At 36.9% G+C, this 25,053-nt stretch overlaps 3 protein-coding genes across 5 annotated transcripts in view; all 3 read right to left on the reverse strand.

The window, feature by feature from the left end:
• LOC139131049 (uncharacterized) overlaps positions 1-13,342 on the reverse strand; it is an 84,862-nt gene extending 71,520 nt beyond the window's left edge. Inside the window, exon 1 of the mRNA XM_070696983.1 lies at positions 13,187-13,342. The gene's annotated coding sequence lies outside the window, so the exon portion shown is untranslated. The remainder of the gene's footprint in view (positions 1-13,186) is intronic.
• On the reverse strand, positions 1,005-15,016 carry LOC139131048 (uncharacterized). Of its 3 annotated transcripts, XR_011552037.1 has the most exons (3): positions 14,781-15,016; positions 3,375-5,096; positions 1,005-3,024 (listed from the first exon to the last, which is right to left on the reverse strand). XR_011552037.1 is itself a non-coding variant. In XM_070696980.1 (2 exons), the coding sequence occupies exon 2, from the start codon at positions 5,087-5,089 to the stop codon at positions 3,533-3,535; it is 1,557 nt and encodes a 518-aa protein (XP_070553081.1). In that variant the 5' UTR covers positions 5,090-5,096; positions 14,781-15,002; the 3' UTR covers positions 1,005-3,532. The 3 variants fall into 3 exon arrangements, 2 of the variants coding, with proteins under 2 accessions (XP_070553081.1, XP_070553080.1); XM_070696980.1 differs by having other exon boundaries at positions 1,005-5,096; positions 14,781-15,002; XM_070696979.1 differs by lacking the exon at positions 14,781-15,016 and adding an exon at positions 7,309-7,497 and having other exon boundaries at positions 1,005-5,096.
• A 3,531-nt stretch (positions 15,017-18,547) lies between these two features.
• On the reverse strand, positions 18,548-23,065 carry LOC139131050 (stAR-related lipid transfer protein 5-like). Its single transcript, XM_070696985.1, has 6 exons — positions 22,746-23,065; positions 21,893-21,942; positions 21,310-21,436; positions 20,449-20,569; positions 19,202-19,295; positions 18,548-19,007 (listed from the first exon to the last, which is right to left on the reverse strand). Exons 1-6 carry the CDS (start codon positions 22,836-22,838, stop codon positions 18,863-18,865), a joined length of 630 nt encoding a protein of 209 aa, XP_070553086.1. The 5' UTR covers positions 22,839-23,065; the 3' UTR covers positions 18,548-18,862.
• Between the last annotated feature and the right edge of the window lie 1,988 nt (positions 23,066-25,053).

Consider the following 25,053-nt stretch of genomic DNA (forward strand, 5'->3'; position numbering starts at 1 on the left):
TAAATTTTTCTTCAGAGTAAGCTTAATCATTCTTTTGATGCGTATGGTAACATTTTATAAATTCTTTTATTTTTTTGTATAAGAAATTTCTAGTAATATCGGTTTGTAAGATATCAAACTGGGGAAACTTATAACCTTATAAAATTATGCACAATCACAACAGATATTGTTTTCGATTCATGAAACTCATGGTGGAGTTGGTTTAGCAACATTGAAATCACTGCATTAGTAACCATCACGCTTGATAATGCAAAATTAAACTTAAACTGCACCGACTTGATTGTGAACAAACGAAATTTATTTTCCTGTCACGTGATTAGTTTTTGAAAATGGCGGGATATCTAACATGTTGTTAATCAGTTTGAATTTACATTCCACTTTCGACACTAAAGATGTGTTATACACTTTTTTAGTCTTTAATGGGTACTATTCAAAGAAAACTTTTGGAAAACTGAGGATATATGAAGATCGCTTTATTACATATTCGCAGCTTTTGGGGCTCTAAACAAATCAATACTATGTTTGTGTTAGCAATGAGCATTTCGTTGTGTATGAAGCGGCCTAGCGTCCGATAACGCTTCACTGGGATACTGACATGCAAAATACGGCAATACAGTTTATGATGAATGCAAACAACACACATTAAAGACTGACTGATAAAGAAGGTAATTTTCCAAGACTAATTTTTATATATTTATGGACTGATCAATTATGTGACGTGACAATGATTTCCAGTTATAAATTCCAGAAGGAATGAATATACCACATCTCCTAGCAACTGTCTCCCAAGACGAATTCAGACTTCGCTACATTTCCAAAAATCAGGTGATCTCAATGAAGCTGTGTGCTAAATTTTAAAGAAATTGGACCGACAGTTTCTTCAACGACGATTTTTTTAAAAAAGGGTGAAAATTGCCCCAAAAATTTGCAAAGTTCATCACATTTGACTAACTCTGACTCAACTCATCCACAGAAACCTAGTATGCTAAATTTAAAAGCAGTCAGACAAGTGCATAATGCGATTTTATTAAAAACGGGAAATATTGTTCCAAAGCATATTTCGTCGCCAAATTTTACGCAGGTCACTCCAAAATCGGCATACCAAAATTGCATTCCAAATTGAAAATAGTTTGACGAGAAGATCTTTTGAAGAAGAAAAAATATTGAAAAAAATTCTAATAACATAATAATCGAATAACTAAATAATTGACAATGTTAATAATAACATAAGTTCTGAATAAAGACAAAGTAGTAAATGACGCCCTTATAATATCCAAATAACCAAATAATACATGATTACGACTGAACTACCAAAAATAATAAATGGTATTAGACAACCAAATAATGGCATAACAATGATAACGTAAGTTTAAGTTATATAGACATCAATACTGAACAATAATATACAAACAACTGAATAACTAATCATTGTTTTACACGGTAATACGACCAAATTACCAAATGTGGGAAACTATAATCGAATAACTATATATCGGTATAATAATGACGAAATAAAATGCAAATATAGAAGTCAAGATGATTTTGTTGGCGTTCCCATTCCATAACTTTGAGGCCATAAACGACATGTTACGCTGCAGGTTACTCGTACCTGTCAGCCAACTTGGGAGGTTAGCCAAAAGGTCTATGTATAAACAGGGCCTGATTAGCCAGTGCAATGTGTTTCTTTATGCCACGGAAATATTCGTAGTGCCACAATGATCAAATGAGCGGCCAGAACGAAACCTGTAAACTTAAACATGTCAATGCAAACCTTTTTTTGCTAAGGCGTGAAGATCGAGAGATCCAAGATGGTGGAGGGGGTATGGGATTCGAAATTAAAATGTCCGTTAATGTTGCACTGTAATCTGTGAAAATGAATTAAGCAATAAAGCAGACCCAACGACGGTATTCCACGAGATTTTTGCCAGTTCACGACAAATATGCACGAGCGATAGCGAATGCATAATGTGAAGTGAACTGGTCAAAACCTAGTGATCTACCGTCGCTGGATGCTGTTTATTACTATTATATCACAACAGTATACTGATTTACAGGAACTCAAGTTAGTTTAAAAGATAAAATTGTGAACATACCGTAAGCACATGGGCCTTTACATAGGAGTGAAAAGAAGGTCGACCTTAACAATCGTTACTTTCAATTGTTCTATTGTAACATGGAAAAATCAGGGCGTCTTATTGCTATCCGTAAGAACAAACTCTATAAACATATAAAGATTTGAAGATTTTTACTTCTACTTTGAGGAGAAGTTTTTATAACAAAGCAATCTATGACTAATGACTTTGTTCTGATATCTACTTATTTTTTTCTTGACTGTATAATAAAACATAGAGCCGGAAACTGTTACTGCTGAAAGCCATGAAAGCGAGACATGCAAGCTGTCAACACGTATTCACACATTTACCTATAAGGTTTGCACCATTTCACTTATGGTAGTATGCGCCAAGACTTGAACTTTTGCTGAAACTTTCCTCAAGGAATTTTTCAACCATTCTCTTCCAAGATGAAGAAGAAATGCGGAGGATCACCGTGCAAAGTTTGGTTGTTGAGAAAAATTTAACCTAAAATTTACCGATATTTGAAATTGAAAATGGCTGCCATCCCAGTGTTGACTTTATGGATAAAAATAAAATTTACGATTTTTGAAAAACTAAGAAGGTGAAGATTTTTCTTACGCCAAGACCTTGAAAATGAGCCACTTCAAGTGTTTGATGAGAAAAAATTGATAAAATTTGAAAGCCCGAATATCTGTCCCAGAGGCGCGTTCTACCTAAAGTAGGTACAAATTAGAAAAAAAATGAAGACGATACTAATACCAATGACCTCTAGGTCTCTCTGAAGAGCCGGATTATGTAAACAGTCATATGAAATAGGTCAATTCAGACCTTTTCCTTCCGAAGACTTGTTTACCTTAAGTAAAGCAATGTGTGGAAGGGCAAACATCTACTCAAATATTTACCAGTTGGAAAGAATCTCAATTTTGAAACACTAGTACAATCCATAAATGTAAACATAGTGGACCGGGCAAAACAAGCCTGCCCCACAAGGGCTATTGATAGGATTTCTTTTGCAGAGCAGTTTAAAGGACATCGGATTTTGTACTCACAAATCTTGCAAAAAACCACATGGGACAAATATTGTGAGATAGATCATTCATTCTGATTCTACGCTTCATATAACTCACTAAGTAGTTTAATTATCAAATCTGCATACTTCTTGGCTGTCGTTTTGCTTGTCACATGACTTCGATAGACCAGGCTCCACTGCAGTCGACCGGAACTGCGCAAATGTAATGAGTGTACAAATCGCCAGCTTTTGTCGATTCGCACGCGCAGTGCAGTGCCTTTCGGCTAAATGTAAACATAGTGGACCGGGCAAAAATAGCCTGCCCCACAAGGGCTATTGATAGGATTTCTTTTGCAGAGCAGTTTAAAGGACATCGGATTTTGTACTCACAAATCTTGCAAAAAACCACATGGGACAAATATTGTGAGATAGATCATTCATTCTGATTCTACGCTTCATATAACTCACTAAGTAGTTTAATTATTAAATCTGCATACTTCTTGGCTGTCGTTTTGCTTGTCACGTGACTTCGATAGACCAGGCTCCACTGCAGTCGACCGTGAACTGTGCAAATGTAATGAGTGAACAAATCGCCGGCTTTTGTCGATTCGCACGCGCAGTGCCTTTCGGCTAGCTCAAACACACGGGGAGTTTTCTTGGTGAAGTAGCTGAGATTACCTAAGTTGGACACCATGAACAATTCAGTACTGCGGCCAAGGTGTTTATCGTCCAAGTTGGGTTGAAATAAGTCAAATATCGAAATGTTCTGAAGTTTCATGAACAGTACAAGTTTCAGCATCCACTGGGCTGATCCTCCTTTTATTTTCGCATGGCTTTCCCTAGTGATGGTTGATGCAAGTTTGAGTACATCTTGAGGTGTTCTTGTACCTTTCGGAACCCTTATCGGCAACCCTATTCCGGCGGAGAACTGAGAGAAATTAATTGCAGGGTCTATTGGTGGATCACAGAAACGCTGCAAGTTGACTGCATGTAAAGTGTCGACCTTCTGATCTGATGTCAGGTTGCCATCCTGCATGATTTCTGCGATAGCAACCGCCGCAACCGCTGTCAACACACCATTTACTGTAGCTTTGTGCTTTCGGCTGATGTCACGGAGTTTCGTCGTCTCTTCCTTGGAAAACACTATGGGTATGATACACGTTGCTCTCTTTGCATCGCTATTACGCATAATTTCAGTACCAAACCGAGCTAAGAACGGATTTTTCTTCTGAAATGACATGAACAAGGGAAGAAAGGTAACAAGGATCTTGAATGTTATCCATTCCCTCCAATTCAGCTCTTTAATTCCGAGGATATCATGAGCGTGAGGAAGCAGTGGATAGCTTTCGGGCATCTCCTCTTTTCCCTCCGCAACAAGTGACATGTTGGTCAAAAGTTCATCAGTGAATCTCATCATCGTGTTGCCATCAGCGATAGCGTGTACGAAAGTAACAAAAAGTATCGATTTGTAAACACCGTCCTCCAAAGTTGGGGCATCAGAATTTCGCATAATTCGTATCCTCCATAGAGGGCCAGTTCCTGTGTTAAACTTGGATGTCAACTCTTGCTGGTGTACGTCTTGCCAATTATCGCCCTCAACGGTCTTCACATCGACAAAGTCACCATCCATAGGTGCGAAATAATGCCGTTTCTTTCCCCTTGTGTCGAAGATATCGCATACACGCATGCGTAGCAAAGGATGTCGTGCTCTGACCATTTTAGCTGCCGTTCGCACCAGCTCCTCCGTGACAGGCAACTTTGATTCCACAAATATTGCATAAACGTTAATCATCGCTCCAAATTTTTCTAACATGATAATCCATACGTATTCAAGGAGCGACATTTCACGCCCTCCCGGAAAAGGATTGATGATATCATCAGTGGATGGCGACATCGTGAATCTTTTAAGCATGAAAGTAATCAACACTATGAGACCGAGGGCACAGGCGGTCACTACCGTCAAAGTTTCAGGTGCTACGTCTGCGAAGTACGTAGGTATCTCCATCTTGTGCCTGTGCAGTGAATAAGAACAGAAATTCAATAAATCCACAGAAGTAAGTGAGTAAATAAGCAAGTATGAATGTACAGGTAACGCAATAAGAAAGTAGAATGACTTACTATTTAATTATTTACTATATAAATTAACAATTTACTATATAGTTAATAATTTCTATCATGTAGCTTCTCCACATTAAAAATACTGATTTTGTCGGAATATTCATATAATATATGACAAAGACGAAAGAAAATGGCATTCTTTCCTGGTAATTAATGTTGCTTTACCTGTTAATTTTGTTTGCTTCATTTACTCCTTCATTTGTTCTAGCTGCAGCCTAAAATACATTTCTTGTTTTACTACCAAATAATGTCAAAATACCTATAATATTCCACCTGTGAAGACAGTCTTTCTGTCGGTAATTAAGACATACTTTCTTACAGCCCCTATACGTACAGCTACGCAATTTAAGTAACAGTCCTCTTGTACTCGACCGTCTCTGCTAAATTGGGCTGCGCGAGCTGGCGCAATTTCGCAATGCGTTTACCCAGATCGTTGAGGGCGCATCATTTACGATAGCAAGACAGAGGTTAGAAGCTGCGTAACCAGCGGGGACTGTACGAAGTCTACTGTGCGAAGTCTAATGTCCGGGGCAAGACAATCATTGAATTTTAGTCAGAACAAAGATTTGTAAACAATGAACGAACTTTAGGCAACGCTGTGATATGGTTGTGTATGCAAGGCGTATACCTAACACTGCTTAGTATTTCAGGAGGGAGGGGATGAAGACATCGGACTTTTCTCTCGAATGCACGATTGCGCAAACTGTTCGTTTCGAGCCATGTATGCCCTGAAAAAGTTACTGACAGCGCGGAAGTGGCGCACAAAACACAACAAGCAAAGACGCCCATATAATGTGACCAAAGCGCAAAGTGTAGTGAGCTGTAAATTTGTTGTTGTTTCTGGTCCTAATACTCGCTCCGAAAAGACAAAATTCCGCCTGCCATTTACCTTTGGTGACGTGCATGACATTAAGTGCAGGCCTACGCATCCAATAGGATAGTCGACGATGTAGTTGCAGTTCAGTCTCTATGGAAAGTACTGAGAGTTTATGTTCATGGTTTGATAGCGTTAAAGTTATGAAAACCGACTGTATGGAAAATTAAGCATTATGCAGGTACGCATACTGCAGTGACGATCTCGGTCTCAATGATCGCCGCTTATTTCATGGATTTAAACCCTAAATTTACACCAAATTGTGTCCAAGGGCAAGTACGTCAAGTTCTGAGTCAGGGAAACCTTTAGCGACAAAATTGACGGAAGACGGAGAGCAACCGAGCGCAACACAAGATGACAAATATCATAATAGTGTCAATGATGCGTGTACGGTTGCTGCAGGGGACAGTATAGGCCTACACGACGCAACTGAACTGGGTGACGATCGTAATGTTATTGGGGAAGCGCTTCCTAGAAAGGCAAAATCAAAGTCAACACTGTCCCTTTAAAATTGTCAAGTCTTCTCCCTAATTTTGATGAATGGTGCACAGAGGGCCCCTTTAATCGTACATGCAGAGAAAACACTGACACAAACTTGTTTTCGAGCACAAAAATGATAAAAATATTATCCAAATAAAAATGAAAGCTATTAGCACATGCCTTTTTTCAAAATTTTAAATAATGACAAGTTTCTCTGAATATTTCCCAACGTAAGTTCATAAGAGGATCACGCTTTTGGGTAGGTACATTAGAAAAAGAAATAATAATTGGTCCTAAAGGAGAAATAATTTAAAGATGTCCTCTAGAATATATGTTTATTGGGAATAACTCCACCACTGACGTCATGCACTTAATGGAGGTCCTCTTGACCTTTGTACAGAATGGCGACCCCATATTTCGAATGACGATCTGATTACGTATGGTTCGTACACGCATTTTTTCGCAGCAACGAAACTTGTCATTTTTTTGAAGAATGTACATTTTGGCGTCGAACGTGTTGCCAGCGGTTCGTCGGGTGAAGCACTGCGGGAAGTTTGTCTGTTGATCGGTCTGAGTCAGATATAACGGCACTAGCAAGTGAACTTTAACTAACGTATATGATGAATAGCCATGCACCCTTTATATGACAGTATAGTAAATTGTATTTATCTCGAACAAGTTTTAGTTTCTCCAGTGTACAGCCTAGCAAACAAAATGTCTGAAAAAATTACTTGGCGAAAATTGTAACCTACCTTATGAGATCACTACGTTTACACATAAAAGCCTGCCAAAGGCCCAAGAGCGACCTTCGGGATTACGCTCTCACGCAAGCTGTCGTCTGCCTCTGTTTCTCGTTCAAGTGTCTGAAGTCTCATGTGAATCAAGGACGAAAGGGCAAAACGTAACACATCTACAGCTGTCAAGCAGATTGTTTTGTATTAGCACTATGGCTGCAAAGGCGCGGCGTGACAATTTAACTCGGCAAAAAAAGGTTACACCACTTCATGTACCACTGTGCGATTGCACTTTGTCCCCTGAAACACTGCATTAGTGCAGTGCAAATGCCAAGACAATGTACTGGGGTAATGCTATCATAAAAAAATTGCACCGAGCCTCGAATGCAAAAAACTCTACAAGATAACAAATATATAAACACTACTTTTAACACGATTGGAAGTAGTTTGGGATAATTGGATAGTAAACTAATGTCGGTTTAATCTGCAAATGTTAGCTCATCTGCTTTTCTCTGTAAGCAATGCGCTTGTTTTTATGAGAAATTTGTGATATTGCAACATTCAACTATACGGCACTCAACACTTTTGAGAAATTGTGAAAAATGTAAAGATCCCATGCCAAAGTTAGTTCCAATCGTGTTTTTTATTGATGCAAGGACAAAACTAGTTTTTGCATATTTCCATACTATTAGATACGTTACATTGCCCCTTCAAGTATTTGTAGAACTGTTTCGAGGTGCATGTTGTTGGTTTAGTCACTATTAATATTCTCAGTAACATCTGCTCTCGGCTCGGCATTCGGTTTTCTACCATGGGAATATTATAGGACGACGTCGTCGACGTAAGGTTCACATCCGTCTAGCCCGGATATGACGTCATTGATCATCCGTTGGAACGTTGCCGGAGAGTTCTTCATTCAAAATGGCATCACCTTGTACTGGAACAATCCGTCTGGTGTAACAAAGGCGGATATGTCACGAGCACGATCCGTCAGAGGGACTTGCCAAAATCCCTTCAGTAGGTCAAATTTCGTCACATACTTAGCTTTTCCCACTCGATCGATGCAATCATCAATCCTTGGGATTGGGAAAGTGTCTGTCTTTGTTAAAGTGTTAACTTTTCTGTAGTACGTGCACTTACGATAACTGTGATCTGATTTGGGAACAAGTATGCACGGCGAACTCCAGTTACTTTTACTTGGTTCAATAAAGTCATTGTCCAGCAGGTATTTGACTTCTTCCTGGAGATATTTCGCTTTTGTTGGATTCAGTCTGTATGGATGTTGTTTTACAGGCTTACTGTCCCCAACATCAACGTCGTGATAGATGACGTTTGTCCTCGTTGGAACATCTTGAAACAGGTGTTTATATTCGTGAAGCAGTTCTTTCACCTGTTGTTGTTGTGAAGGCTAGAGCTGTGCCAACTTTGTAGACTCCAGGTTCTCCAGGATTTCTGAGTTCTGAAGCTTGACCGAGCCCAGCTTTGAATTTAAAGTATTTTAAGTCAAGTCAGTTTCAGTATCACTATCTTCATAATGGCTAGAGCAGACTGCACTGACAGGCTGTGCTATAGTAGGATTATCCCTATCAAAATATGGCTTAAGCATATTTATGTGACATAGCTGTTTTTGTTTTCGCCTGTCAGGTGTTATTATGTTGTAATTTAAATCACTCAATTTCTTATCAATTAGGTATGGCCCAAAGTAACGAGCATGGAGTGGTTTGCCAGGAATTGGAAGTAGAGTAAGAACTTTTTGACCTGGTTCAAACTTCCGTTTTGAGGTGTTTTTATCGTATTTGATTTCCATTGACTGCTGAGATGACTCAAGATTTTCTCTGGCTAATTCACATGCTTTAGAGAGTTTTGTACGAAAATCTGACACATATTGTAAAATATTCAGACAATCATCGTCGTCTGAAAGGAATTTCTCTTTAACCAGCTGAAATGAGCCACGGACTGCATGTCCAAATACAAGCTCAAATGGGCTAAAACCAAGAGACTCTTGAATTGACTCTCTAACAGCAAAGAGCAGAAAATGAATTCCTTCATCCAACTGCTTCTCTGTGTCAAAACAGTAGGTCCTAATCATATTTTTCAAAGTTTGATGAAATCGCTCGAGAGCACCCTGACTTTCTGGGTGAGAAGCGGATGACCTATACTGTTTAATGCATGGTGATCCATTACTTGTTGAAAAATACCAGACATAAAGTTGGAGCCTTGATCGGACTGGAAACATTTAGCAAGGCCAAATAGAGTGAAAAATTTGACTAAAGCTCTCACTATAGTCTTTGTCTTTATATTTCTCAGGGGTATGGCTTCTGGGAACCGAGTAGATGTACACATGATTGTCAACATGTATTCATTTCCTGATTTTGTTTTTGGTAGGGGCCCAACACAGTCTATTAGTATCCTACTAAAGGGTTCTTGGAATGCAGGAATTGGCTGTAAAGGGGCCTTTGGAATGGTCTGATTTGGCTTTCCTACTATTTGACATGTGTGACAAGTTTTACAGAAATGTGCTATATCCTGCCTGAGATTAGGCCAATAAAAGTGACTGAGAATTTTGTGATAAGTGTTTCTGACTCCTACATGACCAGCCCAGGGCGTTTCATGGGCCAGGCGCAAAGTTCAGCACGATAGGGCTTTGGAACCACAATTTGATGTTTTATAGCCCAATCGTCATCAACCAAAACGTCTGGAGATCTCCATTTACGCCTGATACCAGATTCTGTATAATAGGAAACAGAGCTATCTGAAGCTTTACCTTCATCATCTACCCTGTCAAACAAACACAAAATATCTGGGTCTTTGTGTTGTTCTGCAATGAGATTTGACCTAGAAAATGTCTGACCTTGGTCAGCAGAAGTTTTACTGGAAGTTTCAAATCCACGAGGGATAACAGAATGATCCGTGTCAAACACCTGACTGAGAAAGGTGTTATTTAAGTCAACATCTGTGACATTATTTTTGAGAATATTTTGATTCTCAGAAGTTTTCTTTGACATGGCTCGAGTAATAGCACATGAAGGAAAAGCCGGGAATTTCCTCCTCTATTGGCTTTGGATTCTGATCTAAACTAGGATTATCAGTCACAAGTGGATTAGTAATGACCTTGTCCCCAGCAAGGTCGTTTCCAAGAAGAAGGTGAATCCCTTCAAAAGGCAAAAGAGGCCTAATACCTAAAGTCACAGGTCCAGAAACAAAGTCCGAAGACAAATAGACATTATGGAGAGGAACAGGAATGTAGTCATTACAATCTACCCCTTAATAAGAACTTTAGAACCTGAAAATGATTTTCAGAGAATGGCAGGGTATCTGCCAACAAAAGAGACTGGGAAGCCCCGGTATCTCTTAAAATTTTGACAGGGGTAGCAGAAGACAAATCACTAGAAAGTGATATAAAACCATCGTGAATAAATGGTTCAAAAATACCCATAATGCTATCTTGAGAAGAATTGACCTTGACCTCATTAATTGGGGAAAAGAGGGGTTTAACCTCAGAAAATGTGTTGCACACATTATTAGACTCTAATTGAGTTGATGAAGAAATAAAGCCGTTGGGCTTAGATCCACTTTGACCACTTTGACCTTCACGTTTTCTTTTCAATTTGAAACAATCTGACACTAAATGGCCGTCTTTCTTACAATAATTACAAGAAAGTGTACCAAACTTTTTGTCAGAAGGAGATTGAGACTTGGGATCTGATAATGTGGGAGTGTTACTTGAATTTTGTGAACTGTTGTCATTTGATTTCCTACTGTCCTTTGAAAAATTCTTGGAGGAGTTAAATTTACCTGCATTGTTTCTGTATGATGGTTTGCTGAGAAATGAAGATTTGTGGGTCAATGAATAACCATCGGCCAAACGTGCACCAACCTCTAATGTATCTGTCTTCTGCTCACTGATAAATGTCTTGATGTCACTCCGAATGCACCTTTTAAATTCCTCAATCAAAACAAGTTGTCGTAATTTTTCATAATTTTGACTGACCTTTTCAGAAGAACACCAACGATCAAACAGTTGTTCTTTTGTTCGAGCAAATTCAACATAAGTTTGATCCTTCACCTTCTCACAATCCCTAAATTTCTGACGGTAAGCTTCAGGCACCAACTCATAGCCCTTGAGAATTAATTCCTTCACAGAATCATAATTTGAAGCCTGCTCTACTGACAACTGAATGTAAATTTCTCTGGCTTTACCCACCAAAGTACTCTGCAAAAGCATAGACCAGGACTCCTTAGGCCAATTCAGACTCTGAGCAATTTTCTCAAAATGAAGGAAATATTTATCAACATCCTTTTCTTGGAAAGGGGGAACTAACCTGAAATGCTTAGTGATGTCAAAACCGTCTGAAGGGAAGAATTTTCCTGACTGTCCAAGCTCTAAACGTTTCATTTCTACCTGTAGTCGGCGCTCTGCTAATTCTCTTTCCTTTTCTTTTTCCTCTCTTTCTTTCTCTCTTATAAGTTTGTCTCTCTTCCATTTGCAATTCTTTTTCCTCTGTCTTTCTTCCATTTGCAATTCTTTTCCCTCTGTCTTTCTTCCATTTCTATCTTCCTGCCTTTCTTTCTCTTCTCTCTTTCTTCCTTTTCTTCTTTTTTTTTTCTTTTTCTTCTTTTCTTCTTTTTTTTTTTTTTTTTTTTTTTTTTTTTTTTTTTTTTTTTTTTTTTTTTTTTTTTTTTTTTTTTTTTTTTTTTTTTTTTTTTGTTTTTTTTTTTTTTTTTTTTTTTTTTTTTTTTTTTTTTTTTTTTTTTTTTTTTTTTTTTTTTTTTTTTTTTTTTTTTTTTTTTTTTTTTTGTTTTTTTTTTTTTTTTTTTTTTTTTTTTTTTTTTTTTTTTTTTTTTTTTTTTTTTTTTTTTTTTTTTTTTTTTTTTTTTTTTTTTTTTTTTTTTTTTTTTTTTTTTTTTTTTTTTTTTTTTTTTTTTTTTTTTTTTTTTTTTTTTTTTTTTTTTTTTTTTTTTTTTTTTTTTTTTTTTTTTTTTTTTTTTTTTTTTTTTTTTTTTTTTTTTTTTTTTTTTTTTTTTTTTTTTTTTTTTTTTTTTTTTTTTTTTTTTTTTTTTTTTTTTTTTTTTTTTTTTTTTTTTTTTTTTTTTTTTTTTTTTTTTTTTTTTTTTTTTTTTTTTTTTTTTTTTTTTTTTTTTTTTTTTTTTTTTTTTTTTTTTTTTTTTTTTTTTTTTTTTTTTTTTTTTTTTTTTTTTTTTTTTTTTTTTTTTTTTTTTTTTTTTTTTTTTTTTTTTTTTTTTTTTTTTTTTTTTTTTTTTTTTTTTTTTTTTTTTTTTTTTTTTTTTTTTTTTTTTTTTTTTTTTTTTTTTTTTTTTTTTTTTTTTTTTTTTTTTTTTTTTTTTTTTTTTTTTTTTTTTTTTTTTTTTTTTTTTTTTTTTCTCATTTTTTATTTTTATTTCTTGATCTCCAAATTTGCCTGTATTTCTAATTCTAATTTTCTGAGTTCAGAGGTAGACTCGGGCTCATAATCTTTCAGGGTAGATTCCTCAAATTGGCCTAAATCAATTAGATGTTTGCAATATGGTACTGTATTTCCCTCTTGTGCATAGATCTTTTGACTTCTACTTTAAGGAAATTGGCCAGTGTTATGAGGTCGTCTTTTCTGAGGGAATCAAATGTGTCCTGATAAAGGTCAGCCATTTCCTCTGGTTTAAATTCCGTCATGATTAAATTTCGCTGAGTTCACGATGAACAGTTGTTTTGAAAAGGCTGGCAAAATGTTGTCAAAGGGCTCAAAATGCTCGTCTCTCAGACGAGCCCCCAATTTTGTTACGTGCAGAGAAAACGAACAAAAGGGTGAACTCAGCAGTTTCCGTTTAAACAAAATTTATTACGAAAATAAAACTAATTGCTAAGTCAGGGATAGAATACAAGCTGTAAAAGTGTACAGACTACTTATCTCAGCTGGGACGGCAAAGCTCCAGTCTCAGAGTTGTAACAGTCAGTCGGATGAATGAACAGTCCTTTGGCTTGCAGGCTTGAAGTTGCACAAAGTCCACAGTATAAATCCAGCGTTGGCAGTGAAGGTCTTGAAAAGTCTTGAAAATTACTACTGCTGGAGTTTTCCAAAGACTCGAAGTAACACACAAGAGACACGATCCCAAAAGTCTGACTGCAAGCTGTGCATGTCCTTTTATTTATACCCATGTGCTTACATAAGAGTATATAAGGACAATCTAGAACTTTTATTGACATGCTAATTACTGTTCTAAAATTCTCTCTCTTGCACAACTCAGTAAATTTCCAGAACATTCCAAACATGACTAATTGAATTCAAGGTTGTGAGGTCATGAAGGGCAGTGACCTTGAGAATGTTCTAGACTAATTGAACTCAGGTCATGATGAGTGTGTGAAAATGACCTACATAACAACAGAAATTCAATAAATCCACAGAGCTAAATAAGTAGGTAAGTAAGTAAGTAAGTAAGTAAGTAAGTAAGTAATAAGTAAGTAAGTAAGAAGTAACGGAGGTTAGTAGGTAAGTAAGCAAACAAGCAGGTAAGTAAGTAAATTAGTAATTATGTATTTACTGATTAATTACTAATTTACTAAATATTTAATAATTTCTATCGTGTAGCTCTCGCCAACATTAAAATACTGACTTTGTCGGAATATTACGTATTATAAAACAAAGACGTCAGAAAATGGCGATATTTCCTGGCAATTAATGCTGCAATTCCTGATTTTGTTTGCTTTATTTGAAATTTACCCAACGCTGTGTCATGGTTGTGTTTGAAAGGCTTTATACCCAACATAGCTTTGTATTTGAGCATACTTTAATATGAGGAGGGAGGGGTGAAAATATACTGGTTTCTAAGCACAAAAAATGAAAATATTAAAATGAAAGCTATTTACACGTGCCTTTTTAAAATTTAAATCATGACAGGTTTCTCTGAATGTTTTCAAACGTAAAGCTCATAAAAGTATCTCGTTTTGGGGTAGGTACAGTCGGAGAAGATATGATGCTTGGTCTTAGAGCAGACGTAATTTTCAGAATTTCCTTGACAAATAATTGTTTATCATGTGTACCTCCTTCGCCACTGACGTCATACACTTAACGGAGGTCTTCTTGACCTTGACCGTCTTATTGAGTATGGTTCGTACACGGCTTTTTTTCGCAGCAAAGAAAGTTATCATTCTCTTAAAGAAGGTACATGATTTTGATGTCGAACGTGTTGACAGCGGTTCGTCAAGTGAAGCACTGCGTGAAGTTTGCTCTGTGGATCGGTCTGAGTCAGACGTAAGGTTACAATTCTGGCACCAGCGAGTGAAATTAAAGCAACGTCTATGTGAAAGAGAAGCTATGTACCCATGACATAACTGCATGGTAAACTGTATTTATCTCGGACAATTTTTTAGTTTTTCGGAAAGCCATAAGGCGAGAAATCATTATAGCGGCGCAATTAAGACTGTCGAAAGTGTACAGCCCGGCAAACAAAGGAAACAAAATGTCGGACAAAATTACGTGGCGAAAATGGTAACCTACCTCAAGAGAGCACTCCCTCTACACGCATGTCACTAACGACCTCCAGGATTACAGTCTCACGCCAGCCATCGAGTCGTCTGCTGCTATCCCTCGATCAAATGTCTTAAGTGTCAGATACCCTATGAATCAATATGTGAATCAAGGACGTTTACTTTTAGTGCAAGGGCAAAACACCGCTATCAAACAGCTCGTTTTTGTTTGAGCACTATGGCTGCCAGAGTCGCAGGTCGCAGGTCGTGACCGGATTTCCATACTGTCAGAGTGCGTGACCATTTAAGGTGGCGTTGCACTTACCCAACACAGTTTTTTCCGAAGGAATATTTTCATCAAAGTTGACAAGGAAAACCCCTAATACTATATATTTTCAAACAGCAGAGAATGTAAAGTTTAGTATTGTAGCAATAGTTCACAAAAAGGACGAAGGATGTACACATTTAGGGGTAGAAAACCTCAATTTTGATATTAATGATAAAAATTAATTTAAGTAAAAAACTTGACACTATTTTCTGAAATTCAATATTTCACTGGGAACAAGAGTATATGTAGGAAAAGATTACTATTTTATTTTGCACTATCTATCCTCATTCTAACATTGCAGGGGTTGAAAGACTGACACTCCAAAATGTTAATAAAATCAGGATAAAGCAGAATTAAAATGCCTCTTATTCAAAATATAAGACGCTTATTGTCAAACAAAATATCGATTTTGTTCAGTAGTATTTAAAGAAAATAATATGAAAATTTAAAATTGACCGAGCCAGAGTGGGGTTCAATTACTTTGAAATCTTGAACTTGGGAGAAAAGAGAAGTCAGGAAATCAGATTATTTAAACATAAATATGAATAAATATACACTTCTTTCTCACCAAACGTACGACTACTCTACAAGCTAAAAGGTGAACCCAACCAATAATTTAATCTTGGGTTAACAAATCACTTAAAATTGAATAAATCTTGGTGGAAACATCACTGCTTCACAAATTATCACAAGACATCAGGTAGTAAACGAACACGGGATGTGTGGGCTCGACAAACACTTTAAACCTTAACTGGGTTTTGGATAACATAGCTCTATGTGAGGTTGACGTATTCTTTCACACCGTATATGCGCCTCGAAAATGAATGACTTCAACTTTTGCTTAAACTTTTCTCAAGGAATATTTCAACAATTTTCGTTCAAAATCATAAAAATCACGGGTTACCGTGCAATTTTGGTACTAGAGGCACAAATTATCCAAGATTTACCGATATTTGAAATTCAAAATGGCCGCCATCCTGTGTTGACTCTATGGAGAAAAACTAAGACGATGAAAGTTTTCTTTCTCCAAGAGCTTTAAAATGAGAACCCACCAGTGGTAGATCAGAATAGTATTATAGAAATTTGAGAGTCCGATCTTTTATCTGTCCTCGAGGCGCGTTCTACCTTAATTGCCGACTAAGTATACCTTGCTTTAGAGCCGAATACAGTTCCATGGAAGTAAAACATCTGTTTTTAGAAATTCTGTTGAAGGTTGAGAACGTATTATGCATATATTGCATTTTCAATTACTTGTATTCAGCAGAATCAAAGCGATGCGTTCACCAAATCACATCGAAGTCAGAGAAAGGTATTAAATGAGATAGAGTAAATACGCCCTACGTGATTAATCCGAGCAGTTCAAAGCTAGAATTTGTATCTATCAGTCACAGTATTCTGGTGTGACTAATTTATGTCAAAGAAATTGAGGCAGGCTAATATTTATGAGTCTTCCAAATAAAAAAATTATTTAACACGAATATAACAACTATTCGTACCATATACAGATCTGAATTATGTATAATAAGTATTTAAGGTGTTCCGTCATATTTTGACTTTGTGACATGTGAAAAAAACCCCGATGAAATCAGCAATTTCCTCTAAAACGAAATTTGTTTAAAACGAGATATGAACTGTAAATGCTCACGTGTTTCATTATATATTGCAGTTATGTGTAATTTGAACCTTTGCCACATGTTTGCAACTTCATTGAAGTATTATGATCAACATAATGAACAATATTCACCACAGAATAACTCTATAGGTCATTATGTATTCAAATACGCAATTAGCTGAAATAGAAATAATTATTTTCTTTGACTGCTGTCATTGCATCACCTCTTTATATAGCAAGTGTAATTGCCTCTTGTCAAGTCCTTCAAACTATATATTCAAAACTTTGAAAGCTCATTTGCAAACTATAAATTAGCTGACATGAAAACTTAAGTGCAAAATTACTTCCAATATTGGTATAACCTGGTATAATCATCAATGTACATAGCATGTTATGCCACTTTGATCAAATAAATCTAAGTATATATCCCTAATTTAGAAACGTTCATTAAATACACAAATTAGGGATTGGCTGAAGGAAAAATGCTTAATGCCTTTCAATAATGTATGTCTACATAATAGTATAGCTATATCTTTAATGTGCATATCAAGTTTCATCAATTCCGGTCAAGTAAATTCAAATATATATCCCTAATTTACAAATTCATTAAATATGCACATTAGGAGCTAGATGAAGTAAAAATGCTTAATGACTTTCAGTATCGTCGTATCATAGTATCTTTAATGTACATAGCAAGTTTCGTCAACTTTGGTCTAGTTAATACAGATAAATATCCCTGATTATGAAAGTTCATTAAATATGCAAATAAGGAATTGACTGAAGTAAAATGCTTAATGACATTTAATAATGTTCTATCATAGTAACTTTAATGTACATAGCCAGTTTCGTCAACTTTGGTCTCGTTATTTCAGATAAATACCCCTCATTAGGAAAGTTCATAAAATATGCAAATTAGGAATTGGCTGAAGTAAAAATGCTTAGTGACATAGAGAACAAACTGAAAAAGTTTACAGGCTACTTATCTCAGCTGGGACGGTACAAAACTCCAGAGTTGAGTCAGGCACTGAGACAAAGTGAACAGTCCTTTGGCTTTCTTGAAGGACTGAGCTTGTGCAAAATCCACAGAATAAATCCAGCGTTACTGTGAAGGTGTTGAAAAGTCTTGGAATTAACACTGCTGGAGTTTCTAAAGTCTTGTAGTAACACGTCAGAGACACCATTCCAAAAGTCTAACTGAAAACTGTGCGGTTCCAGTATTTATACTTTAATATTTATGTAAGAGGATATAAGAACATTCTAAAACTGGGGGTACATAGAGATGTTTTCATTGATATTTGGTATTTACTTTACTGACTAAAATTGATTCGAATGTGTTTCAAGTCAGCGGCAGGTTAAATTTTCAGTTTGTTATTTTCACCTTACACTAGCTGTACCTACAACATGTTTGAGCTCGTCAAAGTGCGCGAAAGTGGCGTCTGTCCATCCAACAATATTTGCCACACGGTTATGTTATCGTAGCAATTTGCGAATATGGCGAGGGTTTTGTATACATCAAATACTGAAAACACCTTTGAAAAACCTGTTGCAACTCACGTTTATTTCATCTAACAATTTATTTTCCCTGATAATCTCATGATTCATTGAAAAATAGTAGTTTGCTATTATTACTGAGTAAGATAATCTTATCTATGTTATCTTTGACAATAACATATTTTGTAGCAGTTATTTCTTTCTGATTGCTCCTAAGGGTATCAAAAATTTCTTTTATATTAACAGGGAAATCCTATCCCCCTCTAGTCACTCCCACTCTGCCTTTGTCCTGCTTTCTTCTTCGCTTATTAAACAGATTTCTTCACCTGAAAGACATTCTAATGAAAAGCCCAAATTGGTCGACAGGTGATTGTACAAATGGAATTTATCTTTAATGACAAAATCGAGTGAAAGCAGAATTTACATAATAAGTATAACTTTTGAAGAAAACACTTACAAAATACAATACAATTACAAACGATTGTTAATCAATCTTGTAAATCCTTCACTAATTTTGACGTGACGGACGAAGAACACCATGATCTCTTCCGTACCGTCGGTCTTGACACCGTGGACCTGATATCGATTCTGTTGGTTTTTTGTTCACGAAGTTTAACCAAATTTTTCCATGTCGATGCCGGGTTTGAAGTAAACCCCGATCAGGCGCCATGTTGCAGTGACGTCATACCTTACCCTCGTTTATTAATTGCATAGTTGTCTTTATGTGGGTGGTGATGGACCCCGGTGTAAACTGCTCCACTAGTTTCTGCGGGAAGAGCTTGGCGTCAGATTGCGAGAAACCAACCACGCGGCACTTATTCGGCTCCCTGGAGTTGCAAATAAAAAATGTAGAGAAAGCACAAATATAGGTGACTAAGGAATATTTTCCCCAAAGATACAAGCGTCGCATTAACTTATTCCTAGTTGATCAGCCGATGCCTGACATTCACACACATGCTTGTTGAGAGTGGCTCTGGGTCTCAAGCGACATGACTCCGTTTAAAAGGTAACGCAAGCTTACCCATCGATGGCGTAGATGAATCGGCCTGATGGATATGAGATGGCCCTAATAAGATCGGGTTTCTCGGGACACTTCGGATGTTCAACGTTACCGTCTGAAAATAAGAAAAGAAAAAAATTACCAGCTATACGGTGTCAATTTCAGCGACATTGTGACGTCAAACGAATGTGTGGAGGATACAGCTCCACACATGAAAACTGTTTTTCATGTTTCTAGGGATTCTTTTTGTGTGTGTTTGTGTGTGGTATTGCAAAACTATGAGATATAACACTGTCCCGTGACGCCATGATAGGGGATGGACTTGTACACATCAAAACTATATTTGTGTGAACAGCGGGCACTTCGGTATGTGAAGCGGCCGATAATGCTGCGCTGATACGTCGACATGCAAAACAGTTTTTTATATTTACGGACGAATCAATGATGTAACGTGACACTATTTTCCAGTTATGATTTCCAAAAGGAATGAAATTATACCAAATCTCTAGAAAGTGTTTTTTAATCCTCCCAAACAAATCCAGACTTCGTCAACAAATCAGGTGATCTCTATGAAGCCGTGTGCTAAATTTTTAAGCAATTTGACTAGCATTTTTTTCAACTATGACTTTTACGAAAAGCGTGAAAAATTGCCCCAAAATTTTGCATTTTTCATCACATTAGACTAACTCTGACTCAAGTCATCAACAGAAACCTAGTGTACCAAATTTAAAAGAAGTCAGACAAGTGTATACCGATACACATTGTCCCAACATACCATAATGCATATTTCGTCATCAAATTTTACGCAGAGGGAGGTCATTCCCAAATCTGCATACCAAACTTGCATATCAAATTCAAAGTAATTTGACGAAAAGACCCTGGGAAGAAGTCTATTGTTGACAAACGACAGACGGGCGACTGACGGAAGGTCGATCGACGCACAATCAAACCATCTGATACTTATAACCTTCCCGTCGCTGGCAGCTGAGACAAAAATTAACATACGTCGTGTGTTTGAAAGTAATGTGAAATTGTTAACACGTCATGTCATTTACATTCTGACAGAAATGGAAACGGTGCAGCTAATGTTGCGAGATAGCGCCACATTGAGACATAAATGTCACGGAATTACATTAAACGTTGGAATTCCCTGTTTTTGCTTCATAGTCAAATAATGCCAGTGCGTTGTCCCCATTAAGGTAAACAATGGGTGGTAAGTACTGTTGTCGCATTGTCCATTTGGTGAATACAACAAAAACATGACCTACGGTACACGCAGTAGACGTTCCGGTCATCGAACTTATATTTCTGCATGACATTTATAAACTCCCTGGGCGATATAAGTCCCATCATCACACTCTTGCTAACTGATCTGAACACCACAATATTCTGAAACAAATCGAAAGAATATTAAAGTTTTTTATCTGTTGTTTTTTGACAGAGTTTTTTACAAGAAAATGATTCGAAAAAAGTCATCTTGTTCCTATCACTATTATATTTGTTTCTCTCCCAAGCACACACGTCAAATTGCTCATCGCCGGCCTCTGTCGTTCAAAGTGCCTTAAAACTTTTCGGATCTCCCCATTTGTCTGTTTGACTCTCTCTCTCTCTCTCTCTCTCTCTCTCTCTCTCTCTCTCTCTCTCTCTCTCTCTCTCTCTCTCTCTCTCTCTCTCGTTTCATAACAGCATATCTAATGTAGTCACAGGTAAAAAAATGCAAGTTATCCAGAAAAACGCTTCATCGATGCCGTTTATAGCCGTAACTTTCAATTACATTTTGTTGTTGTCGTCGTAGAAAAGAGTAGATCTTCTTGGTCTGATCTTCAAGAAATACTATGTAGAAATACAAGTACAAGCCTTTCAATTATTCCGAGCATCGCGGTGTACATTGCGAACCACAGACGAAGGAATTATAATCAAGAACAGAATTCAGTGTCCAAACAATAATATCGGACATTAAATATATACACACTGTGCTTGCAAGTTGAAGATGAGCCATTTCGACACTCATGATTTTTTAACTTAGAGCAAGAATAAAATGTTTTACAAACTGAACAGAAGTGATGGGAAAAAACATCAAAATACACCAAAAGTTAGGGCTAATTCGACAGTAAATTGACAGAACTTACATCGTCATAGCTCTCGACGACTTCCAGCTCTGCCAGGTGTTTATTTATTTTGAGAACAAAAGCCAGGTCCGCGGTTAGCTCAACAGCCTTTTCTGGAGACGTATTGAATATGAAGTCTGATCTATATCTGTAAATATTTATGACAGGCGCGATCGTTATCATCATCATCATCACCATAACAATCATCATCATTATCATCATTGAATGATGCTCAAATTAGTTTATATATCCATTCAACTTGTATCACTGCAGCGAGAACGCTTACTGCCATCTTGTGAAATTGTGAAGAGATCTGTCCACAACGCTTCTATGTAAGCTTAAGATAGTCTGAAAATCGAGTCACATGATCATGAACAAGAAATGTCAAAAGTAAATTAGCGAATTACCAATGCGATGGTTTAACGTAAATCGCAATGCACATAAAGTTCATTGATAAATTTACATAGCTTTAGAACAGATGATGATCATGCTCCAATTAGTCTTTTATGAAGAGCAAAGCGTCAATTCTGCCGATAATTGGACTAGCTCACGGTATCAGAGTGCCTACGAGCGATAGGTTATCTTTATTTCATCCTTCACTTACATTATCCCGTCGAATTCACGTGAGCGCTTTGTGGATAGTTTGAGTTCACCCTGAAATATGAACAAACATGACATCACTGACTTTTGAATAGTCAAGGGCGTTCCGCTGTCAAGACTTAAATGGATCAGGCGTCTCGCAAACCAAGCAGAGGGGTATCACGTTGTAGGGAATGCTGTTTGTAATTAGTACTTGTATCGGCGGTTGCTTAGCTATAGAGTGACGGTATAATCAACGTTCGTCGTAATGATTGCCAGGCAGTGACTGGTGGCGTTTAATTTCCGAATAATGGTATCTTCAGACTGTACAAGCAGACCCGGGGGCCTTACTATTCTTTGATTACCCATGGTCATATGATTACATATCGAATAGCAATAGGGGGATAGTAATTGAAAGTATCGTGTTAAAGATAAGGCAATTATGACATTTTTGCCTGTTCTATGCAGAATCGGGAGGTTTATTGGTCTTGAATACTTAACATACAGTAATTCTCGGCCTCTGAAAGTAGCCTTTACATGTTCGACATGCATTGTCATCGTGGACAATTGAAATTTTCTACGTGTCTAGACCTGAACTCTTTTGCCTGAATGATCCGATGGTGCATTATTATATCTGTACTGCATTCGTACAGCCAGACAGAGTACACAGATCCCAGTATGTACATGAAGTGTGCAGCCATAGACCCTCGTTTTACTCGAGGGTCAATGGTTCAGCAGATTAGAGATAAGGAGGGGCAATTCCGCGTTGTTGAAGTGTTGGAATGAACCGGTTTTTTTTCACAAGGGAAAAGAACCGTAATGGTGAGCAGATTTACTGAAGTTTCTCATGACACCAGCTTTGTACTGTTCATACTTACGTCATCCTTGTGTAATTTCCAGTCCGTGTCTTTCTCGTAGACCAGCAGCTTCTCGCGGTAGCCGTCGAGAATCGCCTTGTAGTCCGTTGTCATGGTGGAACTGAGAACACCGGAACGGATTTGGTTCTGCTTTGTTATTAACACCAATGGGTAACTTTCCGTCGAACCTGAGAGTCAGTACAACGGATCAGCTTTGGGTGGGTCAGAAGGCGAATCAAGATGCCAAGATTTCCTGAATCGCACAGACCTGCAATATTGCACTTGGAGACCCGGGTTGCAGACTTGCAGCGATATAAACCCGGTGCTGTTACGAAGTAGGGCACGCCCATAATTTTAAGGCGGTGTGGGTAGATTTGGAATTCCACGATCTAAGTTGCAAACATCAAAGGTAATAGCCGCACATGGCACAAAGGATATATATATATATATATATATATATATATATATATATATATATATATATATATATATATATATATATATGTATAAAATGTCCTGTGTCTTGTATGTATCCGCCGACGTTTTAAAGTTATAATCCAGGTCATTCGATCTATAACTCGACGCTAAACGTTTTCTCCCTTTGTTACTGTACACCATGTAGTACAATCCAACGAAAGCACAGCCGTAAACTGGTGTGATATCGTTTCTAAACGCCCCTGGCCCCCGCCGGCGATTTTTTTCCACCATGCCTTACTCACCGTGTCATGCCTCATTATTTGCGTGAAGATAATATCACAGTTATCTGGCCAGGCTAAAGATGCGCCTTCTGTGATTAGCGACGCCAAAACTGACCTTTGTGCTCAGCGTCGGTCAAAGGGCAAACTTCAGAGTGCGTATATGTGTGAGGACATGATAACAAATTAAATATTGATAAGGGAAGGAATACCAAACATGTCTTTCGTTAAAGTTGGTGCATAATTATCACACCACTTTGTAGCTTGTAGTGAGATTTTTAACTAGTGCCTTATTATGAATTATTTCAACCGTCAACCACAAAATTACGTTGTTAATAGATTTAAGGGTGGATGTGGTCCTGAGCATAGAAGTTTTTCATTCACTTTTGAAAATTCTATCCTTCTCTTAACTCTTCGCTGTAATGAATTTGTTTTGCAAAATACGCGATCTCATTTTTTTTTAAACGTCGAAGATTCTTTCAAACTCCTCTCTCCAAAATGATCTCAGGCTGATGGGCTGGTCTATAAGAAATCTCACGTGAACACAAAAGTGAGTTGGGAAGACGCTTTTATCGCTTCATGTTTCTGCTAAATATTGCATTGCCAAGAAACATTCGATCATGCTGAACGTAGTTCAAGAATTTTCATTTGTTAGGTTTGTTCTTGCATGCACCATGACGTGGAAATCGTGTTGTTTTGGAAGAAGGTAGAAAAATATGCAATCAGTGTATTATGTATATGATTACAATTTGTTTACAAATTTCTAGCAAATACTTCGCTTGGAGAAAAAATCAGTATAAATTCTCAAATACAAGGGAAGAAAATTTTGACTTTTGCACTTGTCATTCTCAATATGTTACAGGGACGTTTCTGGCGAATAGATCTCGTTAAACATGGTATTGTGTGACATCTGAGCAGGCGATCAAATAGTCCAACCACAAACCTGGTCGAGGGTCCATGGTGCAACCGGCACGTAATAAAACAGCTGATTTTTTCCAGAATATTCTTGAATACAAGAACATTCTCTTTCACGCCTCTCTGAATAATGTTGGAATATGCAAACACGATGCGTTGTGCACAATGTACAGTGTTCTTGTTTACAAATGAATTCTAGTGCGGACTGAAGTTCACTAGACAGCAATAACATTGGACAAATCACACATTCATGCTGTGTCGACCTGTTGAATACCGGACATTTCGATGTATACATATAAACTAACACGATTGAAACTAATCTGGGACAGTTGGATGGTGAAATAATGTCGGTTTCTGCTGCAAATGTAAGCTTATCTACTTTTCTCTTTAAGTTATACACTTTTTATGAGTAATTTGTAATATTGCAACATTCAGCTATAGGGCATCTAACTCTTTTGAGAAATTTGAAAAATACGCGGATCCAATTATCCCAAATTGGTTCCAATCGTGTTAAGTGCATTTTAGTGAAGAATACCGAAAATGCATTTAATGTGTAGAGCCAATGGAACTTTAAATGTAAAACCTTCTCAGAAATAAAGTTCTGGAACGTTAGATCTGATTCAGAGTCGAGAAAAAGAAACATAATTTCTTCACTTAGAGACAGTATACCAGTGAACAAATCATATCATCCAACCATGTGACCGTATTCCAGACTACTG

This window comes from Ptychodera flava, chromosome 4, assembly GCF_041260155.1.
Source record: "Ptychodera flava strain L36383 chromosome 4, AS_Pfla_20210202, whole genome shotgun sequence".
NCBI lineage: Eukaryota > Metazoa > Hemichordata > Enteropneusta > Ptychoderidae > Ptychodera > Ptychodera flava.